We start from the raw sequence: 20,397 nt of genomic DNA, 5'->3' as shown, positions 1-20,397 counted from the left end.
ACCACGGACAGATGGGTGCTGTCCACAGTGTCCACGGGATACTGCATCGAACTGTTGGAGCGCCTCCGCAACCACCCTCCAAGACAAAAAATACACTCCCTGGACCACCAAAAGATCCTCCTTGAGGAGATCGTCAATTTTCTCGCAAAGGACGAGATAGAAATCGTCCCGGGCAACCAAGGAAAACAAGGGTATTTATTCATCTTACTTCCTTGTGCCAAAAAAAGATCTAACAATGCACCCAGTATTAGACTTACGCCCTGCAAACAAATATGTCAAGCCCCAAAAGTTTTGCATGCCTGCACTCCAAGAGGTAATCCTTCTCCTAAAAAGAGATTACATGGCAACATTGGACATGAAAGATGCCTATTTTCATACTTCCATGTTCACAGCGCACAGAAGATTCTTGCGCTTCAAGGTGGACAGTCAGCACTACCAGTTCAAAGTGCTGCCCTTCGGTATAGCCTCAGCTCCAAGAGTATTCACCAAGGTACTGGCGGTGGTGGCGGCGCACCTACGCAGGGAGGCAATCCCATGTACCCTTACCTGGACGACTGGCTCATCACGGGGTAATTTGCAGATCCAATATCAAAAGAACGATCGGCCTCCTCTTCGAATTGGGTTTCTCAATCAAAGAGAAAATATCAAGCCTGGTGCCAAACACCTCCAAACAGTTCCTAGGAGCTGTCCTAAACACTCAAGAGGGGTTGGCCTTTCCATCAGAGGAAAGAATTCGGAATCTACTACTGCAAATTCCTCAATATCAGTCCGGTCGTCAGGTAAGGGTCCGCAAATGCTAGGCATGATGACGTCATGTATTTACCTGGTTCCCCACGCGTGCCTGCGCATGCGACCCATGCAGGAATGGTTGGCGAAACAGTGGTACTCCTTTGTCGGTTTTTGTAAATTTGTAAATTCTTTAAACAGTGGTCTCATGCAAGTGGTCAGTGGGACGATCTAGTGGTCGTTTCGCCAACACTCGTACAGAGTCTTCGCTGGTGGACAAGGGAGAATCTTTCAAAGGGGAAACCCTTTTACGATCCAGAAATACAAGCTGTAGTCACTACAGACGGGTCCCTCTCAGGATGGGGAACACACGTCCTTCACCACACAGCGCAGGGCCTCTGGTCTCGCACAGTGGCCAAGAATCACATCAATCTGCTAGAGCTTCTGGCAGTCTTCAGAGCGCTTCGAGTGTTCGAACCCCACCTGTCGAACCTGTCAGTCCAGATCCTAACGGACAGCACGACAGCAATGTTGTTCCATCTCAACATGTTCCAGGGGATCTCAATTCACTAACAGACGCTTTGAGCAGAGAACCCCTCCTGGATGAGCACGAATGGTGTCTACACAAAGAAGTCGTAGAAGACCTCTTCTCACAGTGGGGTTTCCCCACTATAGACCTTTTCGCCACAAGCGAAAACAAACAATGTCCAGGATTCGCATCCAGGTTCCCACAGCCAGACTCCATGGGGAACGCACTATGGATGAATTGGTCAGGGATGTTTGCCTATACTTTTCCACCAACCCCTCTGATGAGGAAGGTGGTCAACAAGATGCACAGGGAATCAATGACACTCATCCTAGTTGCTCCCACGTGGGCGAGACAACCATGGTTCCTGCACTTGCGCAAACTGGCAGTGTGCGAACCCATCAGACTCCCGTGCTGGCACAACCTACTATCCCAGTACGAAGGACAAACAGTGCATCCTCAACCCAGCTCGATGAACTTGGCAGCATGGCTCCTGAAGTCATAGAGTTTGGCCATCTCAATCTACCACAGAGATGTATGGATATCCTAAAAGAATCAAGAAAACCAAACACAAGACACTATTACTTTGATAAATGGAAGAGATTTGTTATTTGGTGCCAGAATAAACAAATCAACCCGGTTGATTGCACTCCTTCCAATATTGTCACCTACATGCTCCACTTGCTGGACGCAGGGTTGGTATTTAATTCACTCAAGGTACACCTGGTGGCGCTGTCAGCCTACACCACCTCCCATAACAAGGTGCGTGGTGGAAAGTACTAGTGGTTAAAGCCTTTATGGAAGGGGTAAAGGGACTCCACCCTCCAATTTCGAACCCGCCACCAGGATGTGGTGCTTGCTAAACTCATGGATCCCCCTTTGAACCCATGCATAAAGCTAGTCTCAATCACCTGACCTATAAAACTGCCTTCTTAGTAGCCATTACATCCATAAGAAGGGTCAGTGAAATTCAGGCTCTGTCAGTGCAGGATTCTTTCTTTACTGTTCATAAGGATAAACTGGTTCTACGAACTCACCCTAGGTTCTCACCTAAGTTTATTTGAAAATTCCATGTTAACCAGTCCATTGAGCTACCGGCCTTCTTCCAAGAACCCAAAAGCTCTGCTGAGGTGAAACTACACACACTAGATGTGCGAAGAGCGGTCCTCTACTACGTAGACAAGACCAGACCGCTAACGAAGACAGAGCAACTGTTCGTCTCCGTAGCTACAGGCAGAGAAGGAGATTGCGTCTCTAAAGGTGCCATCTCGAAATGGATAGTCAAATGTATCCAGCTGTGTTACTCCCTTTCAGATAACACTCTGCCTTTTACGCCAAGGGCCCACTCTACAAGAGGTACTGGGGCCACTGTGGCTTTCATTGCAAATGTACCCCTTGACACCATTTGCAAAGCAGCTACATGGAGCTCTATTCACACCTTTACTCAGCACTACTGCATTGACACTCATTCCAAGACAGATACTCAAGTGGGACAAGTGGTTCTAAGACATTTATTTGCTCATGACCCTCTAAGCAGATTCCACAAGCCTCAGAAGGGATACATTACTCAACGTAATCGTATTTCTGATGCATTTATCTGCTTAGATTCACATGCGCCCGCCCTTCCTCCCCACTGAGAGAAGGCGCATGGATTCTTGTAGTCTTATCTGCTTGGATACTCTGTACTCACGCTACTCGTCATGCTACCTCATGTCAGAGAAAATACAATCTGAGGGTCTTACACGCGTGAGGGATCATGGGTACAGTGGACGCCACACTAGTGATAGTATTACTGGCACGCCCTAGGTCAACGCCCATTTTCGAGTTTCGAAAAACAAACTGTAATACTCTGCAGCTTCCACTAGATGTCGGCCTATGCACAGCATGTGAATCTAAGCAGGTACAAGCATCAGAAATATGATTACGGTGAGTAATGTATCCCATATGCAGAGAATGTCAATGGGCATGACATGTATTTTTGGGTTGCAATCTTATTCTTTCCTTAATTTTTTACTTAACGAACAGGTAGCCTTGTACAACAGCTCAGATGGTATGTAATGAGGCATAATTCCGGGAAAAGGGAGAATCAGCAATTTTATTAAGAAATACGTGAATTGGCCTTTTCCTAAGCCTTGTATTTCTGCCCCATTGCCATCTTTATCTAAATTTGGAGTTCTGCTGTGTTCCCTTTTATCTTAGTCTTAAAGTAACCGCTTGTAAGCAATTTCTTAGATTTTTTCTTCCTTCCTCAACTTCTTTATTATTCTTTCTCCACTAACATTGTATTGCCTGTACTTTCCCTGCTTCTCCTTTTGTTACTCCAGTTTTGTTCCAAGATTTTTATTTTTAAATGTAATGTTCAGATGATGTTTTTCGAAAGTTGGCATTGTTTTCGCTCAAGGCTAGCCAATATTGTCAGGCAACAGCCACTGTCGATGCTTGACAGACACACCACACATTGCTTATGTTTATTTAGTTTAGTTTTTGTTTTTTTATCAGTCAGGTAAAATAAAACAGCTTTACCAAAAGGGTGATGATTTTATTTTTTAAATGGTTTAGCTCTATTTTTTCAAAAATCTTCAAAATACGTTCATTTCAGATGTGTGAACCAACTAGTATCATTCTAGCCACAATATTTACAGTAGACATTAGAGATACAGTAGTTGTGCTTTATCAACCTGAATGATTCAAGTTATTCCCTGCCTAACAGTTTCATTGTACAATTCACCTCTTTATGGTTGATTGCAGATTAACCCTGCTGCCTTTGGATCAATTTTGCAGTATCTGTACACAGGTAAGCAAGTCCTTCTTTTGAGATAAAATACAAACAAACTATTGTATTTCTGGGCACTGATGTGGTGTCTGGGGGGCTGATAGGTCTGGGTGCTGGCTTAGCATTTTGCAGTGGAGGAATCGGCACCTGATAGCCCTGGAAATTAGGATGGTGTCACAGTGGGTGCAAATTCCACATAGTGAACTGCCAAATAGGAAGTGATGGTTTCGCTTTTGGATGGCAGCTGGAAAGGCAGTGAACAAGCTTCCATTTTCGGGTGCTGGTAAAAGGTAACTCCATCCTGACAATATTTTCGAATCACTGGTGTTGTAAGTCCTGAAGGTAGCGTACTAGAGCAGACTAGGTGCACAGGACCTTTTGGTCACTGTTAGGAATGTGTTCTCGTGGAAAAACATTTCCTCCATATTTTATGGACCACCAAACTTTTGGATTTTGTTTTTGCTCTTTGACCTGTCTTGTTGCAGTGAAAAGAAGCCTTCAGCTTCACTCCACTGGCCTTTTAATCATATGTTATGGGGAAACACACTAGTCCTTCAGATGGTCAGTAATGGGAAACTATGTATCTCTTCGTCTTTTATTTTTGTTATTGGTTTGGGTAGCTTTTTAACATTGTCCAATGCATCTTCCAATGCAGTGCAATGGGGTTTCTTTTGTATGATCCTAGACTACACTCAAAGGGATGTTTTGATTATCTCAAACGTGCCTAAAGAAGAGCTGGTGGCAGCAGTTACTTTTAACTATTATTTCTGTATTTTATTTTAGCGTTGCCACGTTTTACTGCGTTTGGCTACTAATTGTGGTGTGAGAAACCAGAAGGTCCCGGGGATCTGTCATCCAGGTGGCCAGGACACGGCCATCGCTTTTGGATCCAGTTCCTGGGAGTGGACCAGTGCAGAAGGATCACCTGGATGAGGGGTCTTCGGGGAGTGGGAGTGTGACACTGAATGGTGAGATGCGGTATCCCCTTCCCTGTAACGCCTTTTCCCCATCCTACCAGGTAGGATATTTAGGCACTCAGCCACCCCTTTCCCGACACTTTCGCACAGACAGCTCACTGTGAGCAAAAACAGATTAACACCAGAGCTGGATACCTGACATGTCCCAACACCATGGACAGGCAAGGTCAGGCAATTACGAATTATTACACACACCTGACTTCCATCACCCTTCCCCAAACGGATAAAAGGCGGAGGACGTAAGCACACTCTGAGCGAGGCAAACCACACAAGGAAACAGCAGTTCCAAGATGGCAGTTTAATACAAGGAGAAAGACGGCAAGCCCAGAGAGAGTCGCAAGGAGGAAAGTACCCGTGACCTCTAAAGAACGTTACTTTTGTGAGCCTTGGAAAGTAAGAAACCAAAGGCCAGGAACTAAGGCTGATCAAACACTGCGCAGTGTGTCGGAGGCAACCGGGGCTCTGCCGCATCGATAACCGTGGCGGGGTAGAGCGATTGCCGCCATGACAAGTCGAGAGGCGACTCTCCTCTGAGGAAGAAGGCCAAGCAATCCAGGTCGAGGAGTGGCTCACACCACTCTTCTTCGTCCTCCAAGAAATCGAAGAGAAGGCTCTGTCAGATGTTTCCCCCAATAGGATTGCTTGCCCTACTAAGAAGTTCACTCCGGCCGAGTGGGAAGCCTTGAGGGCTGAAATGCTAAAGATTTTTGAGAAACAAAAAAGCCATGCTCCTATCGAGCCTTTGAAAGAAGATGGAAAGGAAAGGTCTCGTCCGAAATCCAGCGTGCCCTCGAGTCCGGGTAAAAGGCATGATCCGCATCGTGAGCCATTGAGGCCTCGGTCCGGTGTTACATTGAAGGATCATACGAGACACAAGGAAAAGTCCAGGTCATCGACACCTTCGACTCCCACCAAGCCCTTGACGTCGACATCGACGCTGCAGACATTGACGCCAGCTGCGCCATATTTGGCAGCTGTGTCGTCGGTGCCGAGTGCCCCTCCTAGGTCAACACCGATTTGAAAAAAAACATCAAAAAATCAGCAGCGATTTCGATGATGTTGAAGCCAATTATTGCAAAACCAGTCAAAATATATGATCCACTACCTAAAAAGGATTTCTTTAAATCTCTTACTTCGATTTTTGAAGAAGAGGAGCGGTCTGAGGATGATGAAGCCCCATTTGGCTTACAGTACGGTACTCCCAATGTACCCGAGAGTTTTATTTCTGAAGAGTGCAGAATGAAGGACCTGTATGACAACTTGCAAACAGCAAGTGAGGTAGATACCTTGCCTAAACTTGAATTTGGAAAGCCAGATGCTGGGGTGCATGCAGATGCATCCGACATGCAGCTCATGTCGAAGTACATGGGTTGGAGTAGTCCTCCATTGCCTTATGAGCAGGACGACCTCACTGACATTTTGGACAAAGGTCCACAATCTGATCCTATTCTGCCTTTCCATATGGCATTCCCGAAAAGGGTGGCTAGGAACTGAGAGACTCCGGAATCCAATCCGGCAGTTGATAAGAACTTGACTAAGAAATACAGCCCTTCAGGTAGTGACCCTGAGTACCTGTCAAAACACCCCACTCTGGAGAGTCTGGTGGTGCAGGCAGATACTGCTGTTTCCAAAAAAGCAGCGTACCCTACCATCCCTCCTGATAGGAACGACAAACGCATAGATGGATGGGCGAGGAAGGTATTGTCTGCAGGGAGCATGGCCCTAAAATCTGCCAACTCCACTTGTGCCCTCGCAAAGTTTTCGTATACTCTAAGGGATTGTATTTCCATGGCACAGAGCACATTCCCGAAGGGGATGAAAGAGATGGCTTCTTGGCTATTATTAGAGACGGCAAAGAGGCCATGTGCGAGTCTCTTCAATCAGGTGTGGATTCTGTGGCTATCATCAGCAAAACTATGGCTTGCAGCACCGTTATGCACAGATTTGCGTGGTTGAGAAATTCATCTTTTGCACCTGATGTGCAATCTAGACTTCTCAACATGCCTTTTGACGGGTCTCTCCTTTTTGGCAACAAGGCTGACGAGAGCCTTGAGAAGTTGCAGACTGCAGGGGCGGCAGCCAAATCTTTAGGTGCCGCTATTAGACAACCTCAGCCTTTTCGTCCTAGTGGGCAACCTTGGAGGGCTAGATCTTTTGGCTACTACTCCTCAGTTGGAAGGGCAAGAGGAATGGCCAGTCAAAGAGGGCAGTGAAGATTTCCTCGTGGTGGATGAGGTAGAGGTGCAAAGCCAGCTCAAGCAGCAGCCTCCTTACCATCGGCCTCGGCATCAGCCACCACAAAACCACTCTGAGGTATTGAGTCACAGTTTACCAGTGGGGGGAAGACTGTCTCAGTGTCTGTAAGAATGGCGAGACATTACTTTGGATGTTTGGGCTCTAGAAACCATAGCCCACGGTGACTGCCTTCCTTTTATAAAGCGACCTCAGAACAATCCACAGGGGAACCACTCTTTGAGGATTGCGGATCCGCACCTTGTACAGGAAATTTGAACCCTGCTAGAGAAAGGTGCTTTAGATCCAGTGCCTGTAGCGGAGAGGAACAAGGGATGGTACTCCCCATATTTTTTGATACCCAAGAAGGATGGAGGACTGAGGCCCATCTTGGACATGAGATACTTCAACAAGTTCCTCAGGAAGGACAAGTTCAAGATGGTCACACTTACCTGAGGTTCGCAGTTTGCGGTTCTCATTTTCAATTTCGAGCTCTGCCATTCGAGCTGATCATCTGCCCGAGGGTTTTCACCAAATTGATGGCGGTAGTGGCTGCGAGTCTCAGGAGAGGGGGGATTCACGTCTACCCATTTCTGGATGATTGGCTGATCAGGGCGCATACTCCCGAACAAGTCTTGGATCATCTCAATGCCACCTGCCACTGTCTTCACAGACTGGGCTACTCCCTCAATTACAAGAAGACCCACATGACACCTTCCCAAAAGCTCCAGTACATCGGAGCTGTGCTAAATACATCCTTGGGAAAGAGTTTGCCACCCGAGGTGAGGGCTTAAGACCGTCTTTAGATGGTGACCACATTTCAGAATGCCCACAGTCTAATGGCCTTTGATTATCTCAGGTTGCTCGGCCTCATGGCATCCTGCATTTTTCTGGTGCCAGAGGCTCGCCTGAGAATGAGATCCCTTCAATGCGCTCTAGGAACGCAATGGTCCCAATTCTCAAGAAGGATGTCGGACCAACTTCAGATTCCAACCAAGGTCCCACAGGATCTTCTGTGGTGGGCCTGCAAGACCAATATTCTGAAGGGAGAAACCTTTTGGCAGCCATGGCGGCGGACGCTCTGAGCAGGCAGAGCACAGTCTTCCATGAGTGGGAACTAGCTCAGGAAGTCCTTCAAGAGATCTTCACCCTTTGGGGAACCCCTTATGTAGACCTGTTCGCAACTGAGGTCAACCGGAAGTGTGAAAGATATTGCGCCAGGGAATTTCCCCCAAGAGGAGCTCTAGGAAATGCGTTCGTCGTTGACTGGGAGTTTCCACTCCTGTACGCGTTTCTTCCAGTCACCGTCATTTCTCATGTAATCAGGAGGTTGAGAAAGTTTGTGAAACACATGATCCTAATTGCCCCAGATTGGGCCAGGGGGACATGGTACCCGGACCTTCTGGACGTGCCATTCTGTCCTCTGATGCTCTTCAACAAATAGAGGACCTTCTCTCACAAGGGGAGGGTCGGGTTCTCCATCCTGTGCTCAAGACTCTCATCCTTCACGCCTGGTTTCTGAAAGGCTGAGATCTAAGTATTGGGATGACGTAATGAAGGTGTTGCTTTCAGCCAGAATGCCAGCAACAAAGTCTTTGTACCGTTGACGTTGGAATAAATTCTGCAACTAGTGGAAGGAAAAGAATGTACATCCTTTTCTAGGTAAAACACCAGATGTTTTATCCTTTCTTCTGTCCTTAGCTAATCTGAGACTCCTGATTGGTACCATTAAAGGCTACTTGGTGGTGCTGTCCATTTTTAAGCGCTCGTCAAAGGAATGTTCCTATTTCAAAATACCACTGGTGACTCAATTTCTGAAAGGGCTCACTAATGTGTTCCCTCCATCTCCTTTTCAGGTTCCCGTTTGGGACCTTAATATGGTTTTAAAATTCCTAACGTGTGCACACTTTGAACCTCTGCACACATTTCCCTTAAGGTTATTAACCTTACAAATCCTCCTATTGGTAGCTCTGACATCAGCCCGTAGAGTGAACGAGTTTCAGGCACTTTCTTCCAAGCTACCCTTTACCATCTCCCACAAGGATATGGTTGTTTTAAGGGTCAAACCTTCTTTTTTTCCCAAAATCATTTCTGATTTTCATATAGGTCAGAAAATGGTTCTACCTTCTTTCTATCCCCCACCTCATCCTGGTAAGGAGGAGGAAAAACGACATAGGTTATACCCTCGGAGAGGTGCTAAGCTTTTACACTTCAAGAATGTCCAAGTTACAAATTGATGACCAACTCTTCATCGGATACACAGGACACAAGCTGGCTCAGGCTGTTACCAAACAGACCTCATCTAGATGGATAATTCTGGCAATGTCAGAATGTTACAGGCTAGCAGGAAAAGACCCTCCTAAATGTTTAACAGCTCATTCCACCAGGGTCATGGCTACATCTACAGCCCTTCAATGGGACGTTCCAATTAGAAACATTTGTGAAGCGGCAACGTGGTCTTCCATCCACACGTTCACTAACCATTATTGCCTGGATTCTTCCCTTGGTCAGGATGGTACTTTTGGCAAGGCAGTCCTTCACTCTGTCCATGAAAATGAATACATTATAATTATGCTCCCTCCTCCACACCAAATACTGCTTTGGGAGTCTGTCAAAGATGAGGACTACGTTTCAGGTCACAATCCATTCGAAGAACTTGTTATTTACCCATGGTAACGTTCTTTCGACTGGATGTTGCTCCCACGCATTCCTCATCACCCTCCTATCCTGCCCCTCAGTAGAATTTCCCGTGTTAGTACAGCTTCCGTTCCATCAAGGCTGATTACGGTCACTCGCGTGTTTACGGGTATCTCTGCTGCAAAAGGGGAAAAAACCCAGAACTGAGCCCAACAGACCCTGCACGTGCTATATATGCCTTCGATGACATTATCTTCGACTGAGGTCTTCGAGGGACATCGACTTGCCGCCATCAATGCACAGCGCCTTCTGTTGAACATTTTTTCTGAAGCAGATGAAGCTGATCAAGTGTGAAAGATGAGGAATACGTGGGAGGAACATACAGTCGAAAGAACGTTACCATGGGTAAGTAACTTGTTTTTCTGTTGTGTCACTCCTCCCGAGGGGAGAATCCCTTCCCATGAGGCTAGAGAAGTGAGGTCGCTAACCAATAGTCCACTTCATGGTGGTAACATGTGGGAGGATCGCATCGGAAGGGACTCTTTTTCTGGGGAAAAAGATGCAATTTCGAGGCACAACCCCAGTGAAATTCTGGCACGTAGGCAAATATCAACATAAGATCACCTCCAAAAACTAGGTGTTATTGTGAAATATTGAACCCATTTGATGACAAAAGTACTGAAATGAAGAAGCGCTCAAAAATGCTACATTTGAGCAGGAAAAAGGCTGGAGCAGCTGATGTCAACTGGAAGGATGTTATGCTGGGCCGTCCATGCTTTTTAAACTGAACAGCAAAGTCGGACTGTATTCTTCGTCATCCACTGACCCGTCCTGCAACGGCCTGTGTGGTTCTGGCAAGCTGAGGAAGCCACAATGAAGCCTGCAGAACTGGTACAGGGATTCGAAAGACAGCAGTGAGGCTTGTCTCCAAGGCTGAGAAGAGAAATAGCGGGACGCCTGAGAAGTGTCTTGCGAGTCGGTTGGGAACCGGCGTGATAGACTTGCACAGACTGAGAGGTGGTGGCACGACTTGTAGCGGGTAGACCGTTATCGCCTACCGTAGCCTACAGCACAGCCAGGAAGAGATCAAGAGACTGTGGAGGAGGCGTAACCTGTCATGGCAAGACTAACTGGTCTGACAGTTATGCTGAGGCGGTCCACAGTAACTCGACATGGATAGAGACGAGACGCAGAGAACTACTAAAGGGAGAAGTTGTACTAACGTGTGTGGACCCGCGAAACCGGTGAGGAGATTCTCACGAGAAGGTAACAGGAACACAAAAGGGGGCTGGGAAGTTTCAAGACTGAGAAGTAGAAGTATAGAAGTAGAGAAAACTGTAAACCATTTTGTGATGCAGTTCCCAGGTCAGTTTCACAAAAGTGTGGTTATGGAAAGTAGAGAGGACTCCAGGAACAGATTCATCGTCCCACTGTGTGCAGATCAATATTTGTACAAAACCTAGAGACTGTGAAACGCACACCCCTAAGGGAGCTACAAACCTTATTTAAAACTGTGAAAGACTTTGGGGAACCAGCTAGGAGAAGGGAGTCCTTCTCCTAGCCACACGAGAACTTAATGTGACTGTTTATTTTCTGTTGGGTTACAGAGAACCCAGAACTTTTGTTACAAACTACCTGAAAGCAGGGACGTCATTTGGGGGTCGCCAGAGGTCGCAACTGCGACCTCTGAGGTCTCCCTTGCGACCTCTAGACCAAAAAAAAGACAAAAAAAGATTGTTTTTTTAAAACTTTGTTTTTTTTAAACTTTTTTTTTTTTGTAATGCAAGCTCGTGGGCTGTGGCCAGCACCATGTGGCTCTTTAGTTTTGGAGTGGCTGGCTTTCTTGTTAAAGCCCCTTAAAAAAGAAGAAAAGGAGTGACACAAGTCTAACACTTTCAGCACTGACCCTAAATAAGAAAGATTAGGAATACCAAATAAAGTGTCTTTCTGGAATTCTATACAATAATTGATACTCATTAAAGGTTTATTTCAGGCACACTTCAGGGGGTGAGTCACTGATTTAGTCTGTTCTTAAACGCCTCAAATCAGCCTTTCATCCTTCTGAGGTCGATACATGAGTACCAACACAGGTTGGGTGATATTGAGTGTATATTTTTTCTATATAAAGCGCTTAAGCGTAAGTGCTATATAACAACACATCATCATTTGGTCATGGTGCTTGCATTCACAGTAATTTGGTAATATGGGCCTATACACACTGATCTTAACGATACATATGGCGATCCATTCTTGTATGAAATGTACATCACATTATAGTGATATCGTAACCATATTTTTTGTAGTGTACAATGCTATGCGATCGCACTTCCTGTTTTGTCAACGGGTGAAAGGTCGCGTTCCATCGCATCCTGCGATATCACTTCGGGGTGGGATCAAATGACATCACTTCCTGTGAAATGACGTCCCTGCCTGAATGGCGCTTTACATCCAGGAGATGGGAGTCGTTCTCGGTATTACAAACAGTAGCTGGACTTATGGTATTTTGTTGTAGTGACAGGGATACAGTAGGAGCCTTTGAGACCGGGACTTTTTTTTTTTGACTCACACAGACTTCCTGATGAGAACCACGTTTATTTAGTTTAGTTAGGGAAATCCCCTTAGAGTTAGGGATTGATAGGTTTGGTTTATCATTTAATAAAGATCTGTAGCAACCTCTATGGCACCACTTGGTCAGTCTCTTCATTCCTTGTCGACACACCACTATAAATGTCTTTCAGGCCCACTGGCCAGTGAGCACGGCCTTCATTTATATAAAGGTTTGATGGAGCAGGGGCACCGTTTTGTGTCCAAGTTGCTTCTTATTTGATCCAAATCTGCGCAGTGGTTTTCGTGTTACAGCTGATAAGAAACTGCACATCTTCTCTACGGGATAATGAATTGGCTGAAAACTGTGAAACGGTGGTGTTTTGTTTTCGAAATAAACTTCATTTTACAACATTTTGTTTCCAAACATTGCCGTTTTGGAGGAGGGCCCATGACAAACTCTTCGCGTTAAAGGTTTCATCAAAATCCATTCAGCAAGTCAAAAGTTATTATCAATAGTATTTTGGGAAAATAATTCATGCTTTTTCATTTCTTAAAAAGCTTGTCAGCCTCTTTGCTGCAAAGTACCATGGAAGATATAGCTAATATATTTGGGAGAAGGGGGCAACTGTGGAATAGATATCCCAAACTACTGGACGGAATAATGCCATACAACCTTGACTACTGTAACATTCTTCATACCTGATCAGTGACTGTTAAAATCATCCTATTGGTTTGGTAAGGAAATCTATGGGATTTGTAAACAATGTAGCATTGTATCCAGGAATGAAACCCGGGTAAATGACATAACATCTTCATACCAAGCTCTTTGTTAGACAGTGTTAGGAAACATTTTCTTTTTACTCCTTTCCCTCCATAGGTTCCTATTTGACCCCCAGTCTTTTTGCTTATTTTCCAACCCTATCCTGATTTGTGAAGATCAGTAAAGTTTTTGCTTTACTCCCCTTGCCTGTTTTGATCATTATTATGGGGAAACTGACTTGTTCCTAAGACTGTCAGTAGTGAGAGACTTTGGGGCTCATTATAAATTTGCCGGTAAATCTGCCAGGATTCCTGCAAACTGAATTACGATTACTGCCACTTGACCCGACATAGTTACCGCCAGATTACAAGGGCCGGAAGCCAGAGTAAATCCCCATTCCATGGAGTCCCATTGCTGGTATTACTGGCACTGGTAACACCAGTGCCGGTATTATTACCAGCGATTTATGCCAGTAAGGTGCTGGAATGACCTCCAGCTCTTGGCTGGAGGTCAGTTTGCCACTGCACCGGCAACGTGCCGGTATACGTTAATACCCCACGCTAATACCGCACCGGCCAGCTCATAATGAGACAATTCTTTTTCTCTCTTTTGGGAATCTTATATTTTTACAATTGCACACATCATTTTACAGTGAAGTGCAGTTAGGATACTTTGTATGCTTGTAACTTTTTACCTAATGGCTTTTTTGGTTACTGATGTTCCCAAGACAAACTGGTGGCTGGGGTGTGATTTTGACAGTTTTGTGATATTTTTCGCTAGCACTTTTGCATTTACTGCCAATGGCTACTAAAGATGGCCAGAACCTTAAAATGGGTGTGCCACGAGAATTTTGCTTGTTTTTTGGCCATCTTGTCCTTTGGCCTTCTTCCTGCCTTCCCAGGTCAGGAAATGCCATACATGGTAACCCCTTTCCCAGTGAAAGCTGGTGCATTGCCAGGCAAGTGAGTCTTGTGTGTGTGAGTCTCCGGAGGGGGCTGGGACTGTCTGGTCCCAGCCCACTTCCTCTGGTGCCTGTCGGATTTGATGACCAGTGATTGTCCAGGATTGGACAACTCTGGGCTATTTGAATGTTGCAGATCATTACCATTGGTGGGCTTGGATTAGCTTCAATCCTGAATCTTGGATGCAAGTGGCACACCTACAGCTATTCGAGAGATTATCGTTGGAACAAAGACTTCTACAAAAAAAGAGGAGCCCCTCTGATAACCTGAGGACGACTCCTGCAGGTGACCAGCATCGACTCCAGTGATTGACCTGGTAAAGTCGTGCTCCTCTGTCTGATCGCAAAAAACACTTGTCAGTGATGAAGTAATTCTGCTCACAGCTAGATAATTTCCGGGAGTAGAATGCTACCGGATGCCATACTCCTTCATCTTCCTTCTGCGATAAGATGGCCCCTATCGCCACGTTGCTAGCATCCGTCTCTACTTGGAATGCTCTTGCCGTGTCTGGATGTTTCAACACTGTGGCGGTAGTGAACGCCCCTTTTAATTCCTGAAAAGCTCGCTCTGCTTCTTGACTCCACGTAAATCTCACTGCTTTTCTGAGTAACTGGGTGATAGGTGTTACTATTTTCGAGAAATTGCTAATGAAACGCCTGTAGAAGTTAGCAAATCCTAAAAAGGATTGTATATCCTTTATGCACTGAGGCGAAGGCCACTCTGTAACTGCCTGTACCTTCCTTGGGTCCATTAAAATGCCTGCAGGAGTCAGTATAAATCCTACAAATTCAACCTGAACAGTGTGGAAAGCACACTTCTCCAATTTCACACACAATTGGTACTCCTGTAACCGTTTTGACACCACTCTTACATGTTTTACATGTTGCTCCTGAGATGCTGAATAAATCAAAATGTCGTCTATATATATAGACAATCACAAAAACACCAATGAATTCTCTCAAAACCTCTTGCATAAAAAACTGAAAAGCTGCTGGCACATTACATAATCCAAAAGGCATGACCAGATACTCAAACAAACCAAACTTAGTCCGAAAAGCAGTCTTCCACTCATCCCCCTCTTGTACTCTTATCAAATGATATGCTCCCCTTAGGTCCAACTTAGTATAGATCTGTGCTGATTTCACCTGATTTAACAGAACAGAAATTAATAGCAATGGAAATCTATTTTTTACAGTTACCTTGTTTAATGTCCTATAATCAATACATGTCCGTAAGGTCCCTTCCTTCTTAGGAACAAAAAATAAAAGTGAAGAGACAGGGGATGTGGAATGCCTAATAAATCCTTTTTCCAGCATGTCATCCAAATACTCCCTCAAATATTGATTTTCCTTTTCCGTGAGTGCGTAGATTCGACTGCAAGGCAACTTGGCCCCAGCCTCCAATTCAATTACACAATCATAGGGTCGGTGGGGAGGTAACCTTTCTGCCCCACCCTTTTCAAAGACTGTACCAAAATCCCTGTACTGTAGCGGAATCTCTGAACCTGTTGCTCCCACCACCTGCCCTACATGCCTCTGGTCCGCCAAAGAACCTGCGGGACCCAAATCCGGCACCATGTGTGACTGACACCTTTGCTCACAAACCAAACTGTTTGTTTTTTCAAATCAATCCTTGGATTATGTTGTACCAACCAAGACATACCCAAAATCAAACCAAACTGCGGTGCTGCTATCAAATCAAAGGTAATCTCCTCACTATGACCGAAGTCACATATCATGCGCAAAGCCGTAGTTTGTTTTCGAATAGGACCCGAAACTAAGGGAGACCCATCGACTGACTGAACTCCTTCCACTCGCTGTTTGTCCTGTAGCGGCAATCCCAACTGTTCTGCCATGGTAATATCAATGAAATTGCCCGTAGCTCCTGAATCCACCATAGCTAGAACCACCTGCCTAGTCATCGCGAAACATAGCGTAACCAAAATGTACAAATGCAAGGTCTTATTCCCCACCGTATTTGCCACCCATCTCGGGAACCTTGCAACTTTTGGACCTGTCACCTCTGTTCCCTCTGAGTCCGGCCCATGTCTTTTCCCACTTCCTTCTTACCCCCAACACTTTTTTGAGGAGTATTAGTGCATGTGCACATAAAATGACCTGACTGTCCACAATATAGACACAAGTTGTTACTCTTACGTTGTTCTTTTTCTGCCGCAGTCAATGGCCCTCTTATACTCTCAATCTGCATTTTTTCCACCTCACCGGCCCTGCCACCTCGACTCCTGTCTAATCTTACAAAAGGTACTGGGTCCGGTCTTTTCTTGTCTCCTTTCCTCTCACTCATTCGATGATCTGATGTTAAGGCAAGATCTATCGTGGCCGTACAGTTACCAGGTTTGCGGCTCTACCTGGGCAATGGCATCTTTCAATTCCTCCCGTAGCCCCTGGTAAAAGAGCACTGTTTGTTTTGCCACTGGCTAATCTGTCTCAATCACCAACCTATTGAACTGTGTCACGTATGTTACCAGATCACGTGATCCCTGTCTTAATCCTAATAATTCTTTATCTTGTGCTAGTGACACCTCCCGCCTATCAAACAGTCTGCCAAATTCCCATCAGAAAACCATCCCAATTATATAACAAGGGGTCATCTTTTTGAACCAGTGGCATAGTCCAGGCCGCCGAATCTCCAGTCAAATAAGAGATAACGAATGCTGTTCTTGCCTGAATCGTCTCAAACGCTGTACGTTTACATAGGAAATGGAGTCGACATTGAGTGAGAAACATCATATATTTCCTGGGATCCCCCCAGAACCGTTCGGGAGCTGCCAATGGTACACTACTGGGAGGTTGCACAATTACGGTGGAATTTCGACTCATAGAAGCTTCCATATCTGGATTTACACTAGTCCCCTCTAATGGAGTACTTTGAGCTACTAGACTCTGTGCTTTTAACGTGGTAAATTCTTGTCGAGCATGAGCCAATTCTACCTGAATCTCTTGAAGAGCCTTTAGCACATTGGTGTTAGGCAGAAACCTGTGCAGTTCCCTTAGGGACCACTGCAAAAGGCTTAGGACTACAGGTGTTGGCAGTAAACCCAATTGGTAGCAGTCTGTACCACCCAGATTTACCTGGTAGCTGTGGCTGAGCAGCCGGACTTCTCTCAAGAAGAGTTAGACAGTATATAGAGTATACAAGATAGGTACCAAAATACAGTAGCACAAGCAAACACTGACCAGAGCTTGGGTATAAAAGTATATAATTATTTATTTAAAAACACACTTTGTAATATTGTTACGCTCACCTGACTCCCACGGAGGCGCTGGCCTGGTTCGTGCTGCTGTGACCTCTTCTAAGGTGATGCGCAGGGTTCGGAAGACGGACTGGACCGGGCCCCCAAATCTGGCTTGTCTGGCTCGCAGAAGTATCCTTCTGTGGGCGAAAATAGGGGATTAACTGTTTGCGGGGTAATGCAATCGGCCTCCCACTTTCCCCTCTCACCCTCCTCGAAACCCTTCTGTGATTTCTTGCAGCGTCTCACCTTAGGGTCTGGAAGGACGAGCTCTCCATCCTGCTTCTAATGCAGGGGTACGTTGGTATCCAGTTACTTCACTGGATTTTCGGATTGGTGAGAACCAAACTTGCTTGGCTTCCAGGTAAGTTTTTTTTGATAAGAGGTTCCCCTTGTGTCCATGCATTAATATACTAATGCTAGTGTCTTTTTCCCCATAGGGGCCGGGGTACGGAATGCCGGGGAACAGGCACCGACCCGAGATGAGAGGTGAAATCCTTGTAGAAATCAGGTAAGTCTTTAATGAGCATTTTTTGGTAATGTCTTTTCATTCGCTCATTAACGCTGATGTCTTTTTCCCCATAGGGGCCGGGGTCCGGAAATGCCAGGATGCGGCGCGGACCCGAAATGAAGAGGGAATGAATCAACAGGTAAGTCTTAACATGGAGATTTAGCTTTCCTTATTCCCTTCTCTCTCTCACCTTTTGTTCTGGTCTTTTTCTCCCTAGGCGCTGGGGCGTGACTGCGAATCCGGATGATCGCTGCTGAACATGGAGGCGCCCTGTAAAGGTGAGTGGAATGCGGCGCTGCAGCGATCGACGCAATGAGCTTTTAAATTAAAGTCTTCCTTTTCAGGATTGTCGGCGAGATGTCTCCGGTATGCGGATTTATTAGGTAAGGACTTTTCCTTCTTCTGTTCTCTTCTTCTCTTCCTTTGCAGGTGATCCAGGATGCTGGCAGGCGTGGCAGAAGGCAGGATGCAGGAGAAGACACAGTGAGCGTCCAGCTGCTAGATGCAGAACAACGCAAAGCACGTGTGGCTGTTCGGGTGGGGTTTAAATAGCCTTGGAAGAAGTTCCAGGTATGTATCCTTCCTCCAATCAGGTATGTATCCTTCCCCGACCACGCCCGGATGGTAAATTAGTCCCACAGGTAAAGTAGTTCCTTTCAGGCCTCAAGGAGGCCGGGATCCTGCAGCATGGTCTGCATCAGGTAAGTGCACCCAAGCACTACCATAATGAGCCTGGCGCCTATGGCGCCAGGACTGATGTCTTTTATGAGCCTGGCGCCATAGGCGCCAGGACACTGTCCAAAGGGCCCTTATATGGGGTTGCTGGGTCCTTCCTTGGGGACTGGATGTCCGCTTTCGGGGACGCAGGGCTTGAAACGGCTCCCCGGGAGCGGGCATCGTGACAAATATACACTAACACTAATATGGCAAGCAAGTTCAAACACAGTCACTATTAAAATATATTTCTCCAGCATGGGGTCTGGCATGGATTCACATGCTCATGAATATTCCCTGTCGTCAGGCCGGGAATCCTCGGTAAAGAAAAAATCAGTATCAGTTTTGTTTCTGATCTGTCTTTCTTAGTAGTAACCAATCACTGATCTCTGGGTCATACTGCCCCCAGCCAATGACTGCCCTCTCCCTAAGCCCCTCCCCTGGCAGCCATCCTCAGATTTTTCCTCACGTTCAAGTGTTGGGAGTCCTCGTGCTTTAGCTCTCGAGCTTTTACTGTGTTTTTCACACTTTTTCAGGAGATTTTCTCATTTTTTTCGGTTTAATCGAGCCTCAAGCTCCACTGTTTCTACTTCCGATAACGGGGACCTGTTTTAGAATTCTTCTACGCCCCTCAAGGGTGAGGTTTTCGTCGAGTTACGCTTCTTGGAGGTTCCAGAAGACCTGAGGCCTACCTCAACGGACATGGCCCAGGACAATGGAAGCTCGACTCCCGGATCCAAGCTGTTCAGGAGATGCCGGGGATGTGGATTGCAAAATGTTTTCAAGGAGGACGAGCATTCGAGATGTCTCAACTGCCTTCATGAGGACAAGACGCATGTGGGAAAGGACTGTGCGTTCTGCAAGAACCTATCGGAACGGACCAAGCAAGATCGTCATTCCCGCCTCGCCGCCTGGTTGGAGAAGGGCACAGCAGGTGAGAAGGCGAAGAAAAAGTCTGAGCGGTCTTCTAAATCCTGTGAGGGCGCCGCGGCGACAGGGGCCAAACAAAAGGCCATGCACCGCGAGTCCGCGGGCACCTGGAGCCCGGAAAGGTCGGGCTCTTCGGCTGCCAAGCAGGGCGTGACATCCCGGTAAGCTTCTGGAGAGACCCCGGTCGATCTCAAATGGAGCCGAGGGGGAGCGGGGCGATGACCCTCCCCCCAAAGCGAAGGCCCAGGGCGCACCTAAGGTGGTGAGGGCCTTGATCCACCCGGCAAAGGCCTCTATCGAGGTTGTCGCAGCGGCCCTGGCGAAATGAAGACTACGCCAGTGGAGGCGGCCTCGGGGCCCAGAGTTTCCCTGCCACAGCGGAGGGAATCCTCTTTCCAGCCCATCGTTAAGATCCCTGTGAAGACCCCGGTGGAAAAAGAGGGGGGGTGGTGGCCATTACGGACTCGGATTCAGCCTCCGAGGAGGATCTGGTGGAAACCGTGAAAAGCCTTAAAGTGATGTTCGAAGGCCTCAAAGAGATGTTCGAGAAGGTTCGAACCCAGGGGAAGGATCCTGCTGATGTGATCGAAGATAGCGATGACAAGGGCCCAGTGGAGCAGCCATCCCACCCGTTGCAGCCATTGCCCGATCCCCAGTATAGCTCGGCGGCCATTTTGTTGGCGATCCAATCCTAATGTACTCAGATAAGGATGAGGTTACCACGGACCCCGACGGAGGATCCAGAACCTGGACTATCGGGAAGCCCTCCGAACAAGCAGAGGAGAGTCCACCCCGCACCGCCCTTCGTGCCCACAAGGCCTGTGGAGCCCTCATCCCCCTCGCCAGACC

General features: G+C 46.6%; 1 protein-coding gene across 2 annotated transcripts in view; it reads left to right on the top strand.

The window, feature by feature from the left end:
- Positions 1 to 20,397, top strand: part of ABTB1 (ankyrin repeat and BTB domain containing 1) — an 870,760-nt gene that overhangs the window by 253,185 nt on the left and 597,178 nt on the right. For both annotated transcript variants that reach the window (XM_069643370.1, XM_069643371.1), the window contains exon 6: positions 4,001 to 4,046. In XM_069643370.1, coding sequence (XP_069499471.1) covers positions 4,001 to 4,046 — 46 coding nt within the window. The remainder of the gene's footprint in view (positions 1 to 4,000; positions 4,047 to 20,397) is intronic.

Source organism: Ambystoma mexicanum, chromosome 2p (assembly GCF_040938575.1).
Source record: "Ambystoma mexicanum isolate Mex_15411 chromosome 2p, UKY_AmexF1_1, whole genome shotgun sequence".
Lineage (NCBI taxonomy): Eukaryota > Metazoa > Chordata > Amphibia > Caudata > Ambystomatidae > Ambystoma > Ambystoma mexicanum.
This window is presented reverse-complemented; position numbering and strand designations above follow the sequence as displayed.